Source organism: Manis javanica, chromosome 8 (assembly GCF_040802235.1).
Source record: "Manis javanica isolate MJ-LG chromosome 8, MJ_LKY, whole genome shotgun sequence".
In the NCBI taxonomy this organism is placed as follows: Eukaryota; Metazoa; Chordata; class Mammalia; order Pholidota; family Manidae; genus Manis; species Manis javanica.
Genome location: NC_133163.1, coordinates 100,442,008 through 100,464,352, shown reverse-complemented (window position 1 = coordinate 100,464,352; position 22,345 = coordinate 100,442,008). Strand labels below are relative to the sequence as shown.

Genomic DNA, 22,345 nt, shown 5'->3' with positions numbered 1-22,345 from the left:
TTAAAACATGTCAATTTTGCAACTAGCAGTGGATACTTCGTTCCCACAAGACCAGTTGTCCAGTAGCATTTTATAACATTGGCATATAAGGAATTATATTTTTCTGAAGAATTCTATCAGAAACAAAAAAAAAATTAGACTTGAGCTCTGACCTAATACAGCAATGCTTACCTTAGCAATCTAGCATTTTAAATATTTAACAAATTTCAGTAAAGAGCATGAATGGTAACACATGAATGTTAAGTAATAGAGCAAAAGATTTTAATTTTTGTGTCTCCATTAACATATAACTCATTTCTAGAAATAGGGATTTATATGCATGTCAGATATGAGTAGGAAAATTCTAATTATTATTTTTAGCTTTTAACTTCACATTCTTTTAAAGATTTCATAATAATGTCTGTACCTGAGCTTAAGGCTTTCAGAGAGTCTTTCAGCTTCTTCAATAGCTTTTTTGATGTTTGCAGGTCCAAGTATTGAATGAAAGTAGTCCTAAAATTATAGGAAAACCATCCCATACTGTTAGTTCTGGCCACTCTACACAGCACTAGTGCTGAAAACATTAAAATCATGATGCTTACGTAAAGAAAGTTTAGATGAAAACATGACTGAATGAAGTATCTTTTTAAACATTTACCACACAAATGAACAACTTATTCTTCAAATGTTTCAAAAGTCTCTCTTCATACCAGTAGTATGCTTTTATAAAAATCCAGTAGGTAATAACTGTACTTATTTGTAAGGCACCTTTAAGATGTGTAAATACTATTCCTGTTGTTTATGAATAAGTGCCAAAAGGCAAAGATTTGGGGAGCAAAATATATTTTCCTATTGTAGATATGTTACCTAGTGTTTATTCTCTGGTCTCAGAAGCATTAGAGCAAATTATGTTATCAATCTACCGCATATAATTCATTTTGTTTTATTTTAAACAGAGATGTTTTTGCCTCCATCTAAATTGTTATAAAAAAGAAATAGTTTCACTTCCACCTCTCAACTGGAGTCTAAGGTTTTTGACATAAAACGAGTTTTATACTTGCAAAAACCTTGATTAAACATCAGATGACAGAAGTAAATCATCAATAATAAAATGCACCTTAAAAAAACCACACCCAGTTTGACACATAATTTACTAACACGCATAATGAAGTTTAGGTCACACATAATGAAGTAAGAGGTCACTCATTAGATCCTGCAACCATAAGTATTTTCATATCAAGGTTAGTTTGACATGACAGTAGTACAGTGAGACTCAGCTAGCTTATTACTGGATTTAAGTTGCCACAACTTGTCAGTATGACTTTGCAAATGGAACCCACTAGCACTGTTCATCACACACGATACAGTAACCAAGATTTATAAAAAGAAAGGCAAAAGGCCAGAAATACCCATCTCTGGGTCTTTGAGAGACAGTCACCAAGAGCTGGTGGAATAAATATGTTGGTAACAGCTATCATATGTCTACCTTTCTAGTCTAAAAGTAGATCGTGTTTTGGTTGAGCTTACTCTTCTAGATTAAAGCCTAAATAAATAAAAAGGTCCCTTTATTATGTAACTTTAATAAAAGTATACAGTTTGTTCAATACTGTGACAACTGAATATTATAGCAGAATAAAGTGTAATTACTTCAGTTACCACAATGTCCTAAGATGCAACACTTTTTAAACAGGAAACAAAATTTAATCATTACTGCAAGATTTCTCTGATAGAAAGAAAATACAAAGTAAAAACAAAAAATACTATGATTTGTTTTATTATTAATTTTTTGGCATAAACTCTTTAAAAAGTCAGCCTGTAAGCCCAGCTTAACACTGTTTCTTTTTTTTTTTTTTTGAGAGGGCATCTCTCATATTTATTGATCAAATGGTTGTTAACAACAATAAAATTCTGTATAGGGGGGTCAATGCTCAATGCAAACTCATTAATCCATCTCAAGCCTAGTTCTCTTCAGTCTCTAATCTTCTGAAGCACAACGAACAAGCTCTTACATGGTGAACGAATTCTTACATAGTGAATAAGTTCTTACATGGTGCACAAATTCTTACATGGTGAATAAGTTCTTACATGGTGAACAGTACAAGGGCAGTCATCACAGAAACTTTCGGTTTTGATCATGCATTATGAACTATAAACAATCAGGTCAAATATGAATATTCGTTTGATTCTCACACTTGATTTATATATGGATCCCACATTTCTCCCTTTATTACTATTTTTATTTTTAATAAACTGCTGAAGTGGTAGGTAGATGCAAGATAAAGGCAGAAAACATAGTTCAGTGTTGTAAGAGAGCAATTGTAGATGATCAGGTGTGTGCCTGTAGACTATGTGTTAATCCGAGCTAGACAAGGGCAATAAAACATCCATGGATGCAGAAGCTTTCTCTCAACACAGGGGAGGGTGAGGTTCTAAGCCTCACCACTGTTGATCCCCGATTTCTCACCTGATGGCCCCCCTGCGACTGTGCCTGTCTTAGGTTGTTCCTCCCTTGAGGAATCTTACCCGTCTCTGGCTAACCAGTCATCTTCCGGGGCCATACAGGGAGATGTAAAGTTGGTAAGTGAGAGAGAAGCCATATTGTTTGAAAAGGTTAGCTTTTTACTTCTTTGCAGATTTATGCCCTGTGGCTTCTATGCCTAGCACTTGTTTCAAGGTATCTTTACCACCTGGAGGAATTATGATACTCGGGAAATTCAATATGAGGAACGAATTCTATTTAAGGGTTGTAATTCGGAAGGAAGAAGAAAAGCTATAGAGGTAGCATATGGAAGAAAACGGGAGGATTGATTATTTCTTTGACATATCTTCTTGTAGAGTACCTTAAGTATGTATAGGTTTTAAACTACTAACTAACTTGCGCACACATATTAACATAATAGAAATACAGTGACATAAACAAAGCAAATCTATAATTACCAACCATCTTCAGTGAAGCCAAGAAAACCATTTAGGCACCCTAGGCATTTGTCAAAATTAGTCTATGATATGATGGATATTGTCCAACTGTCCAACAAATTAAAGCAACCCATTTCTGGGATCTGTTCACAACCCATATGTTCTTTTAACCGTAGATAGTCTATAGTCATAAGATTTTGGAGTGCTACAACTTGCACCCCTCCCAACTCCTGACTGAGTTCCAACAGTACAGATCCAGTCAAATTCGTTGTCTCACTGTATGCACATGCCAGCCTAGACATCTCCCTCCTCATTCCAATGGCAAGTCCAGGAAACGGTGGGGTGGACGCAGCCACAACCGCAGCATCGCCCGGATCCCTGTGGAGGCTTTTTGATGATCATCCCCCGGGAGGAGTCCTCCAGAGAGTGCTGATGCCGGAAGCTCCTCCTCATATCGTATCTTAGTTCATTTTCTGGGTTGCCAAGCTAGGCCTTGGTCTTCTGAATAGAAACAAGCAGACCCTTTCCCCACACTTTGACATGCCCTCTATACCACTGTGTAGAACTCATTGGAGGTCAGCACACAGGAACTGATTTTTTTTTTTAACCTTTAATCTACACTTACATGAAGAATACTATGTTTACTATGCTCTCCCGTATATCAAGTCCCCCCTTAAAACCACATTACAGTCACTGCCCATCAGCATAGCAAAATGTAGAATCACTACTTGTCCTCTCTGTGTTCTACAGCCCTCCCTCCCCTTTCTCCCTCCCCCCACTATACATGCTAATCTTAATACCCCCCTTCTTCTTCCCCCACCTTATCCCCCCCTGCCCACCCATCCTCCCCAGTTCCTTTCCCTTTGGTACCTGTTAGTCCATTTTTGGGTTCTGTAATTCCGCTGCTGTTTTGTTCCTTCAGTTTTTCCTTTGTTCTTATACTCCTCAGATGAGTGAAATCATTTGGTATTTCTCTTTCTCCGCTTGGCTTATTTCACTGAGCATAATACTCTCCAGCTCCATCCATGTTGCTGCAAATGGTAGGATTTTTCCTCTTCTTATGGCTGAGTAGTATTCTATTGTGTATATGTACCACATCTTCTTTATTCATTTATCTACCGATGGACATTTAGGTTGCTTCCAATTCTTGGCTGTTGTAAATAGAGCTGCGATAAACATAGGGGTGCATCTGTCTTTCTCAAACTTGATTGCTGCGTTCTTAGGGTAAATTCCTAGGAGTGGAATTCCTGGGTCAAATGGTAGGTCTGTTTTGAGCATTTTGATGAACCTCCATACTGCTTTCCACAATGGTTGAACTAATTTACATTCCCACCAGCAGTGTAGGAGGGTTCCCCTTTCTCCACAGCCTCGTCAACATTTGTTGTTGTTTGTCTTTTGGATGGCAGCTATCCTTACTGGTGTGAGGTGATACCTCATTGTAGTTTTAATTTGCATTTCTCTGATAATTAGCAATGTGGAGCATCTTTTCATGTGTCTCTTGGCCATCTGTATTTCTTTTTTAGAGAACTCTCTGTTCAGTTTCTCTGCCCATTTTTTAATTGGGTTATTTGTTTTATGTTTGTTGAGACGTGTGAGCTCTTTATATATTCTGGACATCAAGCCTTTATCGGATCTGTCATTTTCAAATATATTCTCCCATACTGTAGGGGTCCTTTTTGTTCTATTGATGGTGTCTTTCGTTGTACAGAAACTTTTCAGCTTAATGTAGTCCCACTTGCTCATTTTTGCTGTTGTTTTCCTTGCCCGGGGAGATATGTTCAAGAAGAGGTCACTCATGTTTATGTCTAAGAGGTTTTTGCCTATGTTTTTTTCCAAGAGTTTAATGGTTTCATGACTTACATTCAGGTCTTTGATCCATTTTGAGTTTACCTTTGTATATGGGGTTAGACAAAGGTCCAGTTTCATTCTCCTACATGTAGCTGCCCAGTTTTGCCAGCACCATCTGTTGAAGAGACTGTCATTTTGCCATTGTATGTCCATGGCTCCTTTATCAAATATTAATTGACCATATATGTTTGGGTTAATGTCTGGAGTCTCTAATCTGTTCCACTGGTCTGTGGCTCTGTTCTTGTGCCAGTACCAAATTGTCTTGATTACTATGGCTTTGTAGTAGAGCTTGAAGTTGGGGAGTGAGATCCCCCCTACTTTATTATTCTTTCTCAGGATTGTTTTGGCTATTCGGGGTCTTTGGTGTTTCCATATGAATTTTTGAACTATTTGTTCCAGTTCGTTGAAGAATGTTGCTGGTAATTTAATAGGGATTGCATCAAATCTGTATATTGCTTTGGGCAGGATGGCCATTTTGACGATATTAATTCTTCCTAGCCGTGAGCAGGGGATGAGTTTCCATTTGTTAGTGTCCCCTTTAATTTCTCTTAAGAGTGATTTGTAGTTTTCAAAGTATAAGTCTTTCACTTCCTTGGTTAGGTTTATTCCTAGGTATTTTATTCTTTTGATGCAATTGTGAATGGAACTGTTTTCCTGATTTCTCTTTCTATTGGTTCATTGTTAGTGTATAGGAAAGCTACAGATTTCTGTGTGTTAATTTTGTATCCTGCAACTTTGCTGTATTCTGATATCAGTTCTAGTAGTTTTGGAGTGGAGTCCTTAGGGTTTTTTATGTACAGTATCATATCATCTGCAAATAGTGACAGTTTAACTTCTTCTTTACCAATCTGGATTCCTTGTATTTCTTTGTTTTGTCTGATTGCCGTGGCTAGGACGTCCAGTACTATGTTAAATAACAGTGGGGAGAGCGGGCATCCCTGTCTGGTTCCCGATCTCAGAGGAAATGCTTTCAGCTTCTCCCTATTCAGTATAATGCTGGCTGTGGGTTTATCATATATGGCCTTTATTATGTTGAGGTACTTGCCCTCTATTCCCATTTTGCTGAGAGTTTTTATCATGAATGGATGTTGAATTTTGTCAAATGCTTTTTCAGCATCTATGGAGATGATCATGTGGTTTTTGTCTTTCTTTTTGTTGATGTGGTGGATGATGTTGATGGATTTTCGAATGTTGTACCATCCTTGCATCCCTGAGATGAATCCCACTTGCTCATGGTGTATGATCCTTTTGATATACTGTTGAATTCTGTTTGCTAATATTTTATTGAGTATTTTTGCATCTACATTCATCAGGGATATTGGTCTGTAATTTTCTTTTTTGGTGGGGTCTTTGCCTGGTTTTGGTATTAGGGTGATGTTGGCTTCATAGAATGAGTTTGGGAGTATTCCCTCCTCTTCTATTTTTTGGAACACTTTAAGGAGAATGGGTATTATGTCTTCTCTGTGTGTCTGATAAAATTCTGAGGTAAACGCGTCCGGCCCCGGGGTTTTGTTCTTCGGTAGTTTTTTGATTACCGTTTCAATTTCTTTACTCGTAACTGGTTTGTTTAACTTTTGTGTTTCTTCCTTGGTCAGTCTTGGGAGGTTGTATTTTTCTAGGAAGTTGTCCATTTCTTCTAGGTTTTCCAGCTTGTTGGCATATAGGTTTTCATAGTAGTCTTTAATAATTCTTTGTATTTCTGTGGGGTCTGTCGTGATTTTTCCATTCTCATTTCTGATTATGTTGATTTGTGTTGATTCTCTTTTTCTCTTAATAAGTCTGGCTAGAGGCTTATCTATTTTGTTTATTTTCTCAAAGAACCAGCTCCTGGTTTCGTTGATTTTTGCTATTGTTTTATTCTTCTCAATTTTATTTCTTCTCTGATCTTTATTATGTCCCTCCTTCTGCTGACTTTAGGCCTCATTTGTTCTTCTTTTTCCAGTTTTGATAGTTGTGATGTTAGACTATTCATTTGGGATTGTTCTTCCTTCTTCAGGTGTGCCTAGATCGCTATATACTTTCCTCTTAAGACTGCTTTTGCTGCATCCCACAGAAGTTGGGGCTTAGTGTTGTTGTTGTCATTTGTTTCTATATATTCCTTGATCTCTATTTTGATTTGTTCATTGATCCATTGATTATTTAGAAGCACGTTAAGCCTCCATGTGTTTGTGAGCCTTTTTGTTTTCTTTGTAGAATTTATTTCTACTTTTATACCTTTGTGGTCTGAAAAATTGGTAGAATTTCAATATTTTGGCATTTACTGAGGCTCTTTTTGTGAGCTAGTGTGTGGTCTATTCTGGAGACTGTTCCATGTGCACTCGAGAAGACTGTATATCCTGTTGCTTTTGGATGTAGAGTTCTATAGATGTCTGTTAGGTCCATCTGTTCTAGTGTGTTGTTCAGGGCCTCTGTGTCCTTACTTATTTTCTGCCCGGTGGATCTATCCTTTGGGGTGAGTGGTGTGTTGAAGTCTCCTAAGATGAATGCATTGCAGTCTATTTCCCTCTTTAGTTCTGTTAGTATTTGTTTCACAAATGCTGGTGCTCCTGTGTTGGGTGCATATATATTTAGAATGGTTATATCCTCTTGTTGGACTGAGCCCTTTATCATTATGTAGTGTCCTTCTTTATCTCTTGTTACTTTCTTTGTTTTGAAGTCTATTTTGTCTGATATTAGTACTGCAACCCCTGCTTTCTTCTCACTGTTGTTTGCATGAAATATGTTTTTCCATCCCTTGACTTTTAGTCTATGCTTATCTTTGGGTTTAAGGTGAGTTTCTTGTAAGCAGCATATAGATGGGTCTTGCTTTTTTATCCATTCTATTACTCTGTGTCTTTTGATTGGTGCATTCAGTCCATTTACATTTAGGGTGACTATTGAGAGATATGTACTTATTGCCATTGCAGGCTTTAGATTCGTGGTTACCAAAGGTTCAAGGTTAGCTTCTTTAGTATCTTACTGCCTAAGTTAGCTCGCTTATTGAGCTGTTATATACACTGTCTGGAGATTCTTTTCTTCTCTCCCTTATTATTCCTCCTCCTCCATTCTTCATATGTTGGGTGTTTTGTTCTGTGCTCTTTTTAGGAGTGCTCCCATCTAGAGCAGTCCCTGTAAGATGCCCTGTAGAGGTGGTTTGTGGGAAGCAAATTCCCTCAGCTTTTGCATGTCTGGGAATTGTTTAATCCCGCCATCATATTTAAATGATAGTCGTGCTGGATACAGTATCCTTGGTTCAAGGCCCTTCTGTTTCATTGTATTAAATATATCATGCCATTCTCTTCTGGCCTGTAGGGTTTCTGTCAAGAAGTCTGATGTTAGCCTGATGGGTTTTCCTTTATAGGTGACCTTTTTCTCTCTAGCTGCCTTTAAAACTCTTTCCTTGTCCTTGATCCTTGCCATTTTAATTATTATTTGTCTTGGTGTTGTCCTCCTTGGATCCTTTCTGTTGGGGGCTCTGTGTATTTCCGTGGTCTGTTCAATTATTTCCTCCCCCAGTTTGGGGAAATTTTCAGCAATTATTTCTTCAGAGAGACTTTCTATCCCTTTTCCTCTTTCTTCTTCTTCTGGTACCCCTATAATACAAATATTATTCCTTTTGGATTGGTCACACAGTTCTCTTAGTGTTGTTTCATTCCTGAAGATCTTTTTATCTCTCTCTCTGTCAGCTTCTATACGTTCCTGTTCTCTGGTTTCTATTCCTTCAATGGCCTCTTGCATCTTATCCATTCTGCTTATAAATCCTTCCAGGGATTGTTTCACTTCTGTGATCTCCTTCCTGACATCTGTGATCTCCCTCCGGACTTCATCCCACTGCTCTTGCATTTTTCTCTGCATCTCTGTCAGCATGTTCATGATTTTTATTTTGAATTCTTTTTCAGGAGGACTGGTTAGGTCTGTCTCCTTCTCAGGTGTTGTCTCTGTGATCTTTGTCTGCCTGTAGTTTTGCCTTTTCATGGTGATAGAGATAGTTTGCAAAGCTGGAAGGAGTGACAGCTGGAAGAGCTTTCCTTCTTGTTGGTTTGTGGCCTTCCTCTCCTGGGAGAATAGCGACCTCTAGTGGCTTATGCTTGGCAGCTGTGCGCAGACAGGGCTTCTGCTACCTGCCCGGTTGCTATGGAGTTTATATCTGCTGTTGCTGTGGGTGTGGCCTCGCTGGGGCTGCTCCTCCAAAATGGTGTAGCCCCCTTTCACGAGGTGCTGGGTCCCTGCAGGTGTGGATGTGGTCTGGATGTTGTCCTGTGTCCTCTGGTCTCTATTTTAGGAAGTTGTCTTTGCTATGTTTTCATAATTCTGTTTTTGGGAGGAGAGTTCCTCTGCTCTACTCACGCCGCTATCTTGGCTCAGATCATCGTAACTCTGTTTTAATGCTGAAAAAATTGTGTGTTTCAGCATGCCTGTTACAAACTCTCAGAAGACACTCCCCTAATATTAGTGAGGTTTTTTGTCAATAATTATCTCTCTCCATACTCTTAAGGGAGCACAGTTAAATTAAGTATAAATATTTTCGATTGTAATGACAAGTGGCACAAGAAAAAGGTAACATCCAATGCTTAAACAACTAAAACCCTTGTTTCTCAGGTTTACCAAGTAGAACTTTCCTACTCCTGAACATACAAATCCAAACAACTCTCATGATTTCCCAAACAGAAGGTTTACCAGTAATATTTAGGATTATCAGGAATGCCATGGAGATATAAAAATATAATTCTAATTTTATCTAGACTGTGTTGTATTAATATTTTCAATATATTTGTCTTCCTCCTTTTTTTCTGATAACCCTGAAAAAATTGTGCATAAACTGATTTTTTCAGTGAGTAATAAATGTAACATGTCCTCTACCAGTGAGTTTGCTAAATTAGTAAGTCCTTTTTAAACCTTAAATATTCCCTCATATAAAACAAGAGTGAACGATAGTAGGTTTCTGAAGAAGACTGGTGACATTATATTCCGTCTCTACCTAATTTAATGGATAAAAAACAGAAAATCTCTAGTTAATAAATTTAACACTTCACATACTTGAAGTACACTGGAGATGTTAGGCAAAAAAAATAAAAAACAGTTCTAAGAGAGAAGCAGCTGTGTTACCTTGGACGGAGCAAATGAAACCAGCCTTTTACAGAAAAAACCAGGAATGAACAACTGCAGTATATGAAGTAATAGCCTGCATTACGTGAGCCTTTGACATGGAATTTCGTAACCTTAACAACACCTGCCACTTTTCAAATAGATACTTCCCTTTGAAAATGCAATAGATACTCTGTGCAAACAGAAAAATCTCTTACCAATTAATACTTACTTCTAACCTTCTTAAAAAAAAAAAAAGATGGCTACAAAAAGTCCCAATCTTATCAAAGAAAAAAACTAATAGCTTACAAAAATAAAGAAAAAGTAAACAAGCACATTAAAAAACTGGCCTTACCATAGTATACAAATAGCAAACATTCAAAATTACCAGTTATCCAATTGGCAAATCTTTCAAAAATACTCACTTTAGTAAACACTTATACATTGCTTTTAAAGCAATTCTACCTTACCAGATATGGTAAAAACCATCACAGAGCATGAACTAACTTGTTTGAGTTTAGGCAGGCTTCTATCTCAGATAAATATGTCCAAGAATGTTCCAAGCACGGACCAATCCAGCCATTTGTGGACAGGAGAATGAACCTCCAAATGCAAAGAAGCACCTTCCAAAGCTAGATCTAAATCCCTGTAACTATTATTAACACAACCGCTGGTGAGAAGAAAACACCAGCAATGATTTATCACTATAAAATAAAACATTAAAGTTATCCCTTAGTTAACAACCAAAAGAAATTATACCAGTCACCCTACTCTGGAAAAAAAATTATTTCAAAGAAAAAGAGAATTTTTTTACTTCCCTAAGTCAATTTAAATGGGGCAAGCCAATTCTACTGCCAGTGAACATAATGAAATCTCACTATTAATTCAAGAATGGTTTCTCTACCAGGTAAGAAATATATAACTAGTATTTTGTTACTGTTTTCTGGTAGCAAGATCATTCCTAAGCAAAGGTGGAACCACCAGCATAATACTCTTCCCATTTCTTTCACCTAGTCTCTATGTTCTTCTTTTGCCTGTTCCTGGTTGCATTTTCTCTAGCAACACTTAACCTAGTTATCAGTTCTCTTTATTCATTTATACCTACCCATGGCTTCAGCAAAGTGGAGGAAAGGCACTGCTTAAAGTAGTGAAAGCAAATAATGATGATGATGATGATAATGATAATAATGAAAGCAATCAGTATTAATTTTGCAAACTGACACCTTTAATATGGCTACAATGTCAAATACAAAAAGCTGTCATATAAAAAAAAAAGTGACCAAACCTTGACAGTACACTGCAGTTGTATTTTTCTTATTTAATGAGAAAACTAAACCCTTCCACCTGACCTGGCAATCATTTATTACAACAAAAATCTGATTACAAGTCTGTATGTTGCTATAAATTTGTATTAATCCAAGGCAAATTAAATATGTTTATAATGTGCTTTTCCACATACATACACATATATCTGCAAATAATGATTAAATCTTTAGTTTGCTTTTAAATGTGCATAATAGTTTGAATTTGATGCTGCATAATATGAGTAAAATTTCAGTGTTAATAAAGGCAATCAAGAGCACCACTGTACAAAAACATCTTAGCAAATAAAAATCTAGAAATAAAAGGTACCTGTTGTTGCTTGAAATCAGGCCTATTTTTGATAAGATTATAAACAGACACGTATTTCATATATAGCACATAGGCTCTTTCCTCATCACGATCTAATCTGCTTTCCTCTGCTGTCTTGAAGATCTTCAGGGCACTCTGTACATAACTTAAAATTAGAGAAAAAAAAAAGTAAAACACTTGGCATCTGTGGAAAAAGAAGTCCTGAATAAAGTCCACAGAGAATCGTGATAAAATAAATTTTATAATTTAGGTCACACTACTTTAGAATTGATACAAAGTTAGACATAATTTTTGGATGCAACCTGAAAATTCCCTTTATGCTTTAAGTAAATACTTTAGTTTATTAATAGTTGTTTATATACCACCCAACTGTTCCAAATGCATTCTGAGTATCTTAAAAGATTTGTTCTAACAGATAATCTTGGGGTAAGTAGTCCTCAGGCAGCCATATAATAATCATACTTTACGACTAAAGAACATACCTGCATACCATTAGTACTAAAGTAGGGGAACTAAAAATCTTTATTAATTCAATTTTAAATACTTTTCAACTCTCTTCACTCCTTTCTAACCATGATGTAAAGATCTTCCCACCTAAAAATCAAAGAAGCTAGAGGCAGGGAAGGAAACATGAGTTCAATCTTTTCACCTGGTTAAAGTGTCTACAAAATAACTAAACTGCACTGACTCACTGGTTTGAGAAGGAAAGAGATTTAAGGTCTAAAATTATGTCATCTTAAAACTACATTTCAGTAAAATAATTTGGCGATTCTGTGGCATTCATTCTAAGGACATTTCTTGGTTAACAGTCTTCAGAAAATCAAATTAATAAAACAGGCAATTCTGCAAGAGAAATTCATTCACTTAGGACTAAAGTTCTGGCTACTAAGTTTCATACCAATGCTTATATATACTATGTTTTATCAGTAACTTATTTATACAAAGCAGTGTGTTTTGTTTTCTCTATTTTTGAACTGTGCTCCAAGATAAGACATGATTAATGATGCAAGTTGGTCAGGCCCAGACCACCACACAAAGGAACAGGGCCAAAGTGGTATTTAGGATCAAAGATGGTCCTACACAAGGACTATTTCAGTCAGTGTGCATGCCCTGTCTAACATGGCATCATAGTCCTAGAATAGAGGTAAATCAAACCAAAGATGGTAAGGCGTTCTCTAGAAGAGTGAAGAAGTAGGTGCAACAGTCCTTGGGTTTTTCTCCAAATTTCTTTCATTCTGATGCATGTTTATCTCATGGGCCTCTGTGTAGCAGATCAAGCTGAGATGGCTGCAGTGCCAGTGAGAGTCCAGTTAACCATCTAAACATCCTTAAAAAATTCTGGCATTCTCTAGAATAGTGCTATGGCATAGCAAGAACACAAGTTTGTGGTGGTGTATTCAGAAGTCATTCCAACATACTACTTCCTACGGGATCAGGATAGTCCTAGAGCTAAATTAGACACTGCTGGAACAAACTGTCTTAGAGAACTTAGGATGAAGGTGTCTGAGAAAGCTTCAAAATGGTTTTATCCTTCCCATTGTTTCCTATTTCCAAACAACTCATAAGTTAAATAGAGCTGCTTTCTCTCACCCATTAACCTTATCAACTTAGCTCTAGGAGTAGGCCAATCCCTCTCTTATTCTTCCTGCCCCTCAAAAGATCTTTTAAGACTACTTTGTAATATGTTTAGAGATATTTCATTCTGGGATTTTTATTTCCTGACCTTCTTTAGAATTCTACTACTCTTTTATCTTCATCCTTGATGTTTTCTTTTCTTTCCATCTTCTGTTTATTTCCTTTAGAAAGTGACTCATAAAGATACCCTGTGCAATTACAGGTTTCTTTAGATGCCTCTTCCCAGGTTCATTTGGGATGGATTAATACACATCACCTTTTTTGGAACATCCTATTTATCCCCAGCCATGGAATACCTACTTCCTCCCTGATTTCTAAAATCTGCTCCCCTGTCTGGGGTATATGGCTGGCTAAGCCCACCTTTCTTTCTGAAACTCTAATTTCCAACTCTATAATAATATAGTTACATATCTACCTCCAAATCTTCTCCTTTTTTGGTCAAAATAAATTCACAGGAAGTTCCTCAACTGTCTCCTGTCCCATAACAGAGATAAAACTATCAATGAGTTAATAATTTTAGAGCTCTCTTATTTTCAGTAGAATTACTTCCAATAAGTATCAAAATATCTGGACCACTCCGCCACTATTATATTTTATCTCAGGCAGACTTTGTAATCATTATCAGGAAGCTATCGTCTCTAGCCTCTACTTCAGCAGGTAGATTATATGTCCTCAAAAATAAAAATTTGTAAAATGAATCAATAGGTTAAAAGTTCATGTCAAATTGGCACAAATCAATCTTTGCTGAATACTAAGCAAAGAGTACATGTCTCTCCTCTTTCAAAGAAAGAGGGACTATGCTAGGATGCTATCATATATGTGAAATACACAAGGATAAAAATAATCTTTAATTAAGTATTTTTGTATTGTTTTATGAAAAGACATTAACTGCAGATGAATGAGCTTTGCAGAACCTTTGCAGTTTTTAATTCTTAAACTTATGATTTGGTATATTGTCCAGAGACCAGATAATAATGCATTATTAGCAGAATATATATGTGTTCTGCCAAGATAAAGTTAAGAACTTCCCTAAGGACATCTTACTTTAATCATATGATAATGACATTTTCAAGTAAACTTCAGATTGACTGTTCATCTAACTCATTTAATAATATGGAATGAACTTAAAATAAATATATGACTGAGTCAAACTAGAAAGGATACATACTTCTTAGTACTTATTTTCTCTGGTTTAACTTCTATCTTCTTATTGAGGTCTTTTAGTGAAGAACTGAGGTAGAGTTCTTTAGGAACTGAAGCCACAGCAGGCATGATGAATAAACTTTCCTTTTCCACTTTAGCAATGGATGATGTACTTCATTAAAAGTAGTTCTTTTCTGAAAAAAACGAACACAAATAATTCCACTAATTTTCCTCATTAACATGAGAACAAGTAAGCAGTTAAAAAAACTAAAACTCCCAAACAGTATTTTTAGCTAACAGAATTATTTTAAATTATCTTGACTATCTGGGGAGTTTAAGATATATAATAAGTTTTTATATTTTCTTTGTTAGAGCTACATGTGTACAGATCACAAATAGAAGGAAGTTTCATTTAGAAATATTTCTCTTCCTCCCTGATGATACCAATTTATAAAAGGAAACAAGCTGGGGCAGGGGGTAGGCAGGCCACTTTACATGGAGCTACGGACATGTGAACATGTTTCTGGCAGAACACACCCAAGTACTTTGGTTTACTCTGACAGGTCTTTGATGTTTCATGACATTCTTTGTTTCCTTATATGCTCTGGTAAAAATTTTTTTTTGCCCTTATTCATTCATTCACTCATTTTGAGAGGGCATCTCTCATATTTATTGATCAAATGGTTGTTAACAACAATAAAATTCTGTATAGTGGCATTGTAATGAACAAGTTCTTACATGGTGAACAAGTTCTTACATGGTGGATCATCATGTTATATGTTGAAGATGGGAAGGGCATTTAAGACATGGTCTCTGGCCTCCCAGAATAAACAGTTTGGCCAGAGAGCATACCGTACCCTCCCACACCACCACATCCTCACCTTCTGTCTAACCCCACAATATTGAGTGAAAAAGGAGGAATATATCAAACATGACACCACTTCTATTATGTTTAAAAACAAAATTGAAGAGTACATTGCTTAAGGACACAAGTGAAGTAAACCTATAAAGACAGTAAATGATAAAAAAGTTTATTTCTGGGGAGGCAGATTATATAATGAGAGGCACATACAAGGAGCCTCAGGGTATCCATAAAGTTTTATTTCTCATGTCAGGTGGTACATTCACAGGTGATCATTTTATCATGCTTTATAACATACAAAGAACATATGTAATTGCTTAACGTATATTTCATAAAAATTTTTAAAGGAATTATAAAATAATGCAAATGAGTAAAAGTTTGCCATTGTGTGTGTGTATACATATACATACATACATATATATACATATATACATACACATATATATATATATGAAAAGAATACTGAGACAAGACAATGTACAAGTTAGATGTTATGAGTGAAACAATAAAACAAAATATAAATGTTTTAAAAAGATTACCAAAAAAACAGATTTGGAATACTGGAAGAGCCTGGTATATATATAAAGCCTTGTGGAACACCGCTTCCATACACTGGTGTGAGTAGAAGCAAGAGCACAAGTATTAAGAAATAAAAAAATGAAAGTAGATTGTAGGTAATGTTCTAAAGCTGACTAAAAGATAATGATGGGACAGAGTGGAATGGTGCTCCAGGAACATGAGCTCTAATGAAACCTACAAGCAACAGTTGAGGAATAATACTGTAAGGTCAAGAAACTAATTTTTTAGGAAGTTGAGGTCAACAGTTGAGGAAAGCACTGTAAGGTCAAGAAACTAATTTTTTAGGAAGGTGCTTAAGGAAACCTGAGGCCTTAATGATGCCACCGTAGATATCACTGTGGCAGAGGGCATGGGCCATTGGAGCCTGGACTATCAACAGGGCAAAAGGCAGTATGATAACAAGAGTTATCCCTGACTTTTCTGCCTCCAACTATTTCAGCTAGGATCTTAAGCTTACTAAACCACAGAAAGCCAACATTTGCTTCCCTGATATAGGCCAGCTCTTACAATGAAATTCAAAAAGCCCAATCATTCTTTTATTGATGCTATTATAAGTGTATAAGGACTAAACCCAGAGTTAGGGACAGTGAGCAGGCACCAATCTGATAGTATCTATTTTTCCAATTCTATCCTCTGTCCAGGTTGTAAGTCCTAGTGGTTTAACCAAAGAATATCTGTTCAAAAAGTCAGGTAGAGTCTATTTTGTTGAGTCATGTCAATTAGGTTTCTTGGCTGGGAAAAGAAAGCTATTGATTTGGATCTTCCAGAATGAAGGTCTAGATTATGTTCTCAGTTGAATCTGTTTCTCATGATTACTTTTAAAACTTGGATTTTAAAAGACAAAAATATAAAAACTATATATGCTACATAGGCAACTTAAAAAAGTTAACCTTTAGCTATTTCAAAGTTCAATTCAATTCCAACATTCACAGATATCCTGCTGTATAGAAGACACTGTGCTTCCAGGTACTCAAAGATGAGATGTGATATGTTTCCTCACAAGGAAGAAAATGTACATTCTTACATTTATCTAATGTAAAAGATAAGCAGTGGTACTACAACACAGTATGATATCAAACTATAAAGAGTTACAAATAATGCACAATGAGAAAAATTAAGAAGGAAGATGAAGTATGACTACAGCGATCTTGGGAGGCATCATGGAAAAAAGAGCATTTATGTGGGTCTTGTTGGAAAAGGCTCTTGATATAGATGAGGAACAGTATGAGAAAAAGTCAAGAAAGTAAAGAACATCTTTAGGAACTAGCCAGTATAGATAACAAACAAGGATCTACTAGACAGTAAGGCCTGAAAAAACAGGCTAGGAACAGATAATGGGAGGCCTTTGCTTTGTTTTCTAAATGTAACAGAAAGCCAGAGCAGGGTTCTGAAGAAGGGAGTTATGTGATCCAAACTTACCACAGTACAAAACTTACTCTTTAAAAGACTGCAGATAAACTTCAAACAAACAAAATTCCAGGTCCAGATGGCTTCACAGCTAATTCTAACAAAGATTTAAATAAAAGCTAATTCCCATCCTTCTTAATGTATTCCAAAAAAGAGAAGAGGAGGGAATACTTCCAAATTCATTCTGAGGCCTGCCAGCAGCACTAGTAGCAAAACCACACAAAGACACTACAAAATAAGAAAATTATAGACCAATATCCTCGATGAACAAAGATGCAAAAATTCTCAACAAAATATTAGCAACCCGAATTCAAAAATACATCAAAAGGATCATCCATCACAACCAAGTGGGATTTATTCCAGGGATGCAAGGATGGTATAATATTCATGTATCAATCAATGTCATACACCATATTAACAAAAGGAAGGATAAAAACCACATGATGATCTCAACTGATGATGAAAAAGCATTTGACAAAATTCAACATCCATTTATGATAAAAACTCTCAACAAAATGGGCACAGAGGGAACAGATCTTAACATAATTAAGGCCATATAAACAAACCCACAGCTAACACCATACTCAATGACAAGAAGCTGAAAGCTTTACCTTTAAGTTCAGGGACAAGACAAGAATTTCTGCTCTCACCACTTTTATTCAACATAGTACTTGAGGTCCTAGCCATGAAGAGATAAAAGGCATTCAAATTGGTATGGAAAGAAGTTAAACTGTCACTATTTGCAGATGACATGATACTATATATAGAAACCCTAAAGACTCCACCTAAAAACTATCAGAATAACTGGATTCAGCAAAGTTACGTGATATAAAATTAATACACAGAAATGTGCTGTGTTCCTATACACTAACAATGAACTAACAGAAAGAGAAATCAGAAAAAAATTCCATTTACAATCCCATCAAAAAAAATAAAATACTTAGGAATAAACTTAACCAAGGAGGTGAAAGACCTGTACTCTGATAACTATAAGACACATGAGAGAAACTGAAGACACAAATAAATGGAAATCTATCCCATGATCATGGGTAGGAAGAATTAACATTGTCAAAATGGCCATTCTGCCCAAAGCAATTTACAGACTCAGTGCAGTCCCTATCAAAATACCAATGGCATTTTTCAATGAACTAGAACAAAAAAATCCTAAAATTCACACGGAACCACAAAAGATTCTGAATAGCCAAAACAATCCTGAGAAAGAAGGACAAGGCTGGGTGCATTACACTGCCTGACTTCTAGCTATATTACAAAGCTACAGTAATCAAAACAGTATGGTACTGGAACAAGAACAGATCCATTGATCAATGGACCAGAACAGAGAGCCCATATATAAACCCACACATATGTGGGCAATTAATATATGACAAACGACAACTAAATACAAGAGAATGAAAGTGAATTACTATCTAACTTCATACACAAAAGTAAACTTGAAGTAGATTAAAGACTTAAATGTAAGACATGAAACCATCAAACTATTAGAGGAAGACACAGGGAAAAATCTTTTGAACATAAGCATGAGCAATTTTTTCTGGACACATCTACTTGGGCAAGGGAAACAATAGCAAAAGGGAACAAGTGGGACTACATCAAACTAAAAAGATTCTGTACAGCAAAGGACACCATCAACAAAACAAACATGCAACCTACAGTATGGAAGAATACATTTGTAACAATTTATCTGATAAGGGGTTAACATCCAAAATAAAGAACTCATATGCCTCAATAACAAAAAAACAAACAACCCTGATTTGGGCAGAGGACCTGAACAACCATTTTTCCAAAGAAGAAATACAGATGGTCAACAGGCACATAAAAAGATGCTCCACATTGCTAATCATCAGGGAAATATAAATCAAAACCACAATGAGGAATCACTTCACACCAGTCAGAATGGCCACTCTCTGAAAGAAAAGAAATGACAGGTGTTGGTGAGGACTGGAGAAAATGGAGCCCTCCTACACTGTCAGTGGGAATGTAAATTGGTGCAGCCACTATGGAAAGCAGTATGGAGGTTCCTCAAATAACTAAAAATAAAAATACCATAAGACCCAGTAACTCTACTCCTAGGAATTTACCCAAAGAAAACAAAACCCCTGATTCAAAAGGATACATGAATCCCTATGTTTACTGCCACATTATTTACAACAGCCAAGATATGGAAACAACCTAAGTGCCTATTAAGAGATGAATGGATAAAGAAGATAGATGTGGTATTACATATACTTAATGGAATATTATTTATTCAGCCATTAAAAAAAAGAAATCCTGTCATTTGTGACAACATGGATGGACCTAAAAGGTATTATGCTAAGTGAAATAAGCTAGGCAAAGACAAATACCATATGATTTCACTTATGTGTGTAATCTAAAAACAAAACAAAACCAAATGAACAAAACAGCAGTAGATCACAGACACTGAGAAGTAACTGGTGGTTTACCATGGGGAGGGTTTGGGAGGATGGGTGAAGGGTGTTAAGAAGCATAAAAATCTCAATCATAATATAAGTTGGTCATGAGGATGGTAGTACAGCATGGAGAATATGGTCAATGGCTCTATAACACCTTTCTATGTTAAATGATAGTAACTGCACTAGTTGGGGTGAGGATTTAATAATGTGGGTAGCTGCTGAAACACTGTGTTATATACTTGAAATGAAAATAATATTGTATATTAACTGCAGTTAAAAAAAAAAGACTAGAGATGAGTAAGACTATTACAATGATCCTACGGAAAGATGATGAAGGTCAGAACTAGGGCAGTAGAGATGGAATGGAGGAGGCAGATACAAGAGACGCTGCAAAGGTGGAATGACAGGACTTGGCAAATGATTAGACAGAGGGAAAAAGTACAGGGATAAGATTGTGGTGACAAAACTTTGTAGGGTTCTAGGAGAATGTACTTTTTAAAAGATACCTTTTCTGTCCTTACTTGAATTTTGAGAACAGCTGAAACAAGTAACAATTTTCTCTGAGAATGTCCACAAAGGACCACATCTGAAAATGAAATCCAGAAAAGTTTACATTTTCATTAACAATATTACATACATCATACTGTCAAATAAGATGCCTGATGTTAAAAATACTTTATAGCATTGCCAAAATTATTTCAGCCTCTATATCACATACATTAGTACAAAAGTCAAAGCAGAAAGTAAAAGTATTTTTCCCTAACCAATGAGAAAACAAAGAATATATATCCAACTTAAATCTATGTAAAGTTTAATGTGTTAAATTTTTGGTAAGTCATTTTCTGCATTTTGCTATTAAGGAAATTTCAAAACTGACTAACATAAAATAAATTAAGGCAAGAATGGCTGAATGAATTCACAATTTCCTTATTTTGGCTGCAACAGTAAAAACAAGGAGAAGAGCATAGGCAAGTTTGCTGTTATAAACACAGTGATACACAAGAATGTTCAATAACTATAAAACTCAAACAATTTATAGAAGCGATTTGTTTAGATCTGGAACAAATTATAACATATAACCCTTAAGCTTCAAAAAGGATCGTAAGTAAAACAGTAAAATGAGTACATGTACGAAAGGTAAAAGTTCTTCTAAAACAAAAAAATGTTAAGACATCTAAACCTGACAAAGGTTAAGGATTCCGGCTTTAGTCAAACGGCAGTGCTCCAAAAATGTAATCCAGACATGACTGAAAATGAGTTAATAATGGGGAGAAAATGGTATATATCTCTGCCTCTTTTTTTAACACCCTTCTAATCCTTCCAAAGAGATTTAGTAAGAGCTTAGATGATTTGAACCACAAAATGAAGACTAAAAAGTAAAAAAGTGAAGACTGATGTTTGTGGTCATTCAAACAAGTCCTGGTATCTTAACTAGGGCTGCACAAGAGCCACTGCCGAGTTCTTGGTGATGCTGAAAGAAAAGCAAAGGTTGTCTTTTTTGGCCATCCATCATCTCATCCCATCTCTGCCCTTCAGACCACAACAGTATTCACTGTAACTGCTGACATCTTTAAATGTTATATAATCCACTTAATGTGAATAATAGTTAAAATGCCACAAATAAGTACTAATGAAATAATCTGTTTTAAAGCAATCCTAAAGTATTAAGAAGGCTCAACCATTTAAAGAATTAATCACTGCTAAAGCTTCTGGTATTTTCTGAGCATCTACTACATATCTAGTACTACGCTAAATGCTTGAGAGCGGTATTATCAAGTCATTTAGAAAATCACAATCAGCTTTTTAAAAAAATAATAAAAATTAGGAGAAAATAATAGAGCACATCACACTTAGTAAAGTTTAGTAGTAAAGTTAAGATTTTTTTAACACAGCAGTGTACTGATCTATAATCTAGCTCAGGCTACAAGCCTGTAACAGGGCCTGGCTACTTTGAGTTAACACTGCTCTAGGGGATTAAAAAGTACCACAGGGCTTCTGATCACAAATATCTTAGTACAGTGACCAAGACCAAACTAATAATAAATAATAAGCCAACAATTAATTGCTACACTGTATATTAATATGTGAGGAAGTCAAAAGGAGGGGAAAATTGGATATAGCTGGAGGAAGATCAGACTATACTCTCCTCTTTTGTGCTGGTCCCTCTTCCTTCAAGGACCAACTTAAGTTCCACCTTTCCATGCTTGGTCCTAGTTCTTGGAATTCACTTCTTGGTCTATATCCTATAGTACTTGTTATCTATTATCATTCCATTAGTACAGTATTTGGACCAAATGACAATTATGACTAGGTTTTAGGGCCTTCTAACTCATAAGCATGCATGCTCATGATGATAAGACAGACAGAGATGGGCCCTAAGTATAGGATTAGGTATGAAAGGAGTGAGAAAGGAGGGCATTCAAGATGAAGAAATCAATACAAACACAAAATAAGGAATTAGTATCAGAAGGCAAAGAGAAAAATAAGGAATACTATAAAGATTACAGCTCTACCTTGACTTACAGTGGGGTTATGTCCCAATAGACACATAAGTTAAAAATACTGTTCAAAATAAAAATAAAAAATGGATTTAATACACCTAATCTACCAATCATCATAGCTTAGTTTAGCTTAGCTTAGCTTACCTTTAACATGCTCAGAACACTTACATTAGTCTACAGTTGGGCAAAATCATTTAACACAAAGCCTTTTTTATAATAAAGTGTTGACTATCTTATGTTATTTATTAAAAACTGTACCGAAAGTGAAAAACAGAATGGCTGTATATGTACAGAATGGTTTTAAGTGTGTGGCTCATGACAGCGTGGCTGACTGGGAGCTGTGGCTC

General features: G+C 35.9%; 1 protein-coding gene across 10 annotated transcripts in view; it reads right to left on the bottom strand.

The window, feature by feature from the left end:
* USP8 (ubiquitin specific peptidase 8) overlaps positions 1-22,345 on the bottom strand; it is a 95,676-nt gene that overhangs the window by 32,790 nt on the left and 40,541 nt on the right. For 5 of the 10 annotated variants that reach the window (XM_037021041.2, XM_037021036.2, XM_037021045.2 and 2 more), the window contains 4 exons: positions 20,004-20,083; positions 14,243-14,411; positions 11,440-11,584; positions 407-492 (listed from right to left, as the gene is read on the bottom strand). In XM_037021041.2, the coding sequence (XP_036876936.1) occupies positions 407-492; positions 11,440-11,584; positions 14,243-14,346 (335 nt within the window). In that variant the 5' untranslated portion in view covers positions 14,347-14,411; positions 20,004-20,083. The remainder of the gene's footprint in view (positions 1-406; positions 493-11,439; positions 11,585-14,242; positions 14,412-20,003; positions 20,084-22,345) is intronic. The other 5 variants (XM_037021042.2, XM_037021037.2, XM_037021043.2 and 2 more) reach the window with 2 other exon arrangements.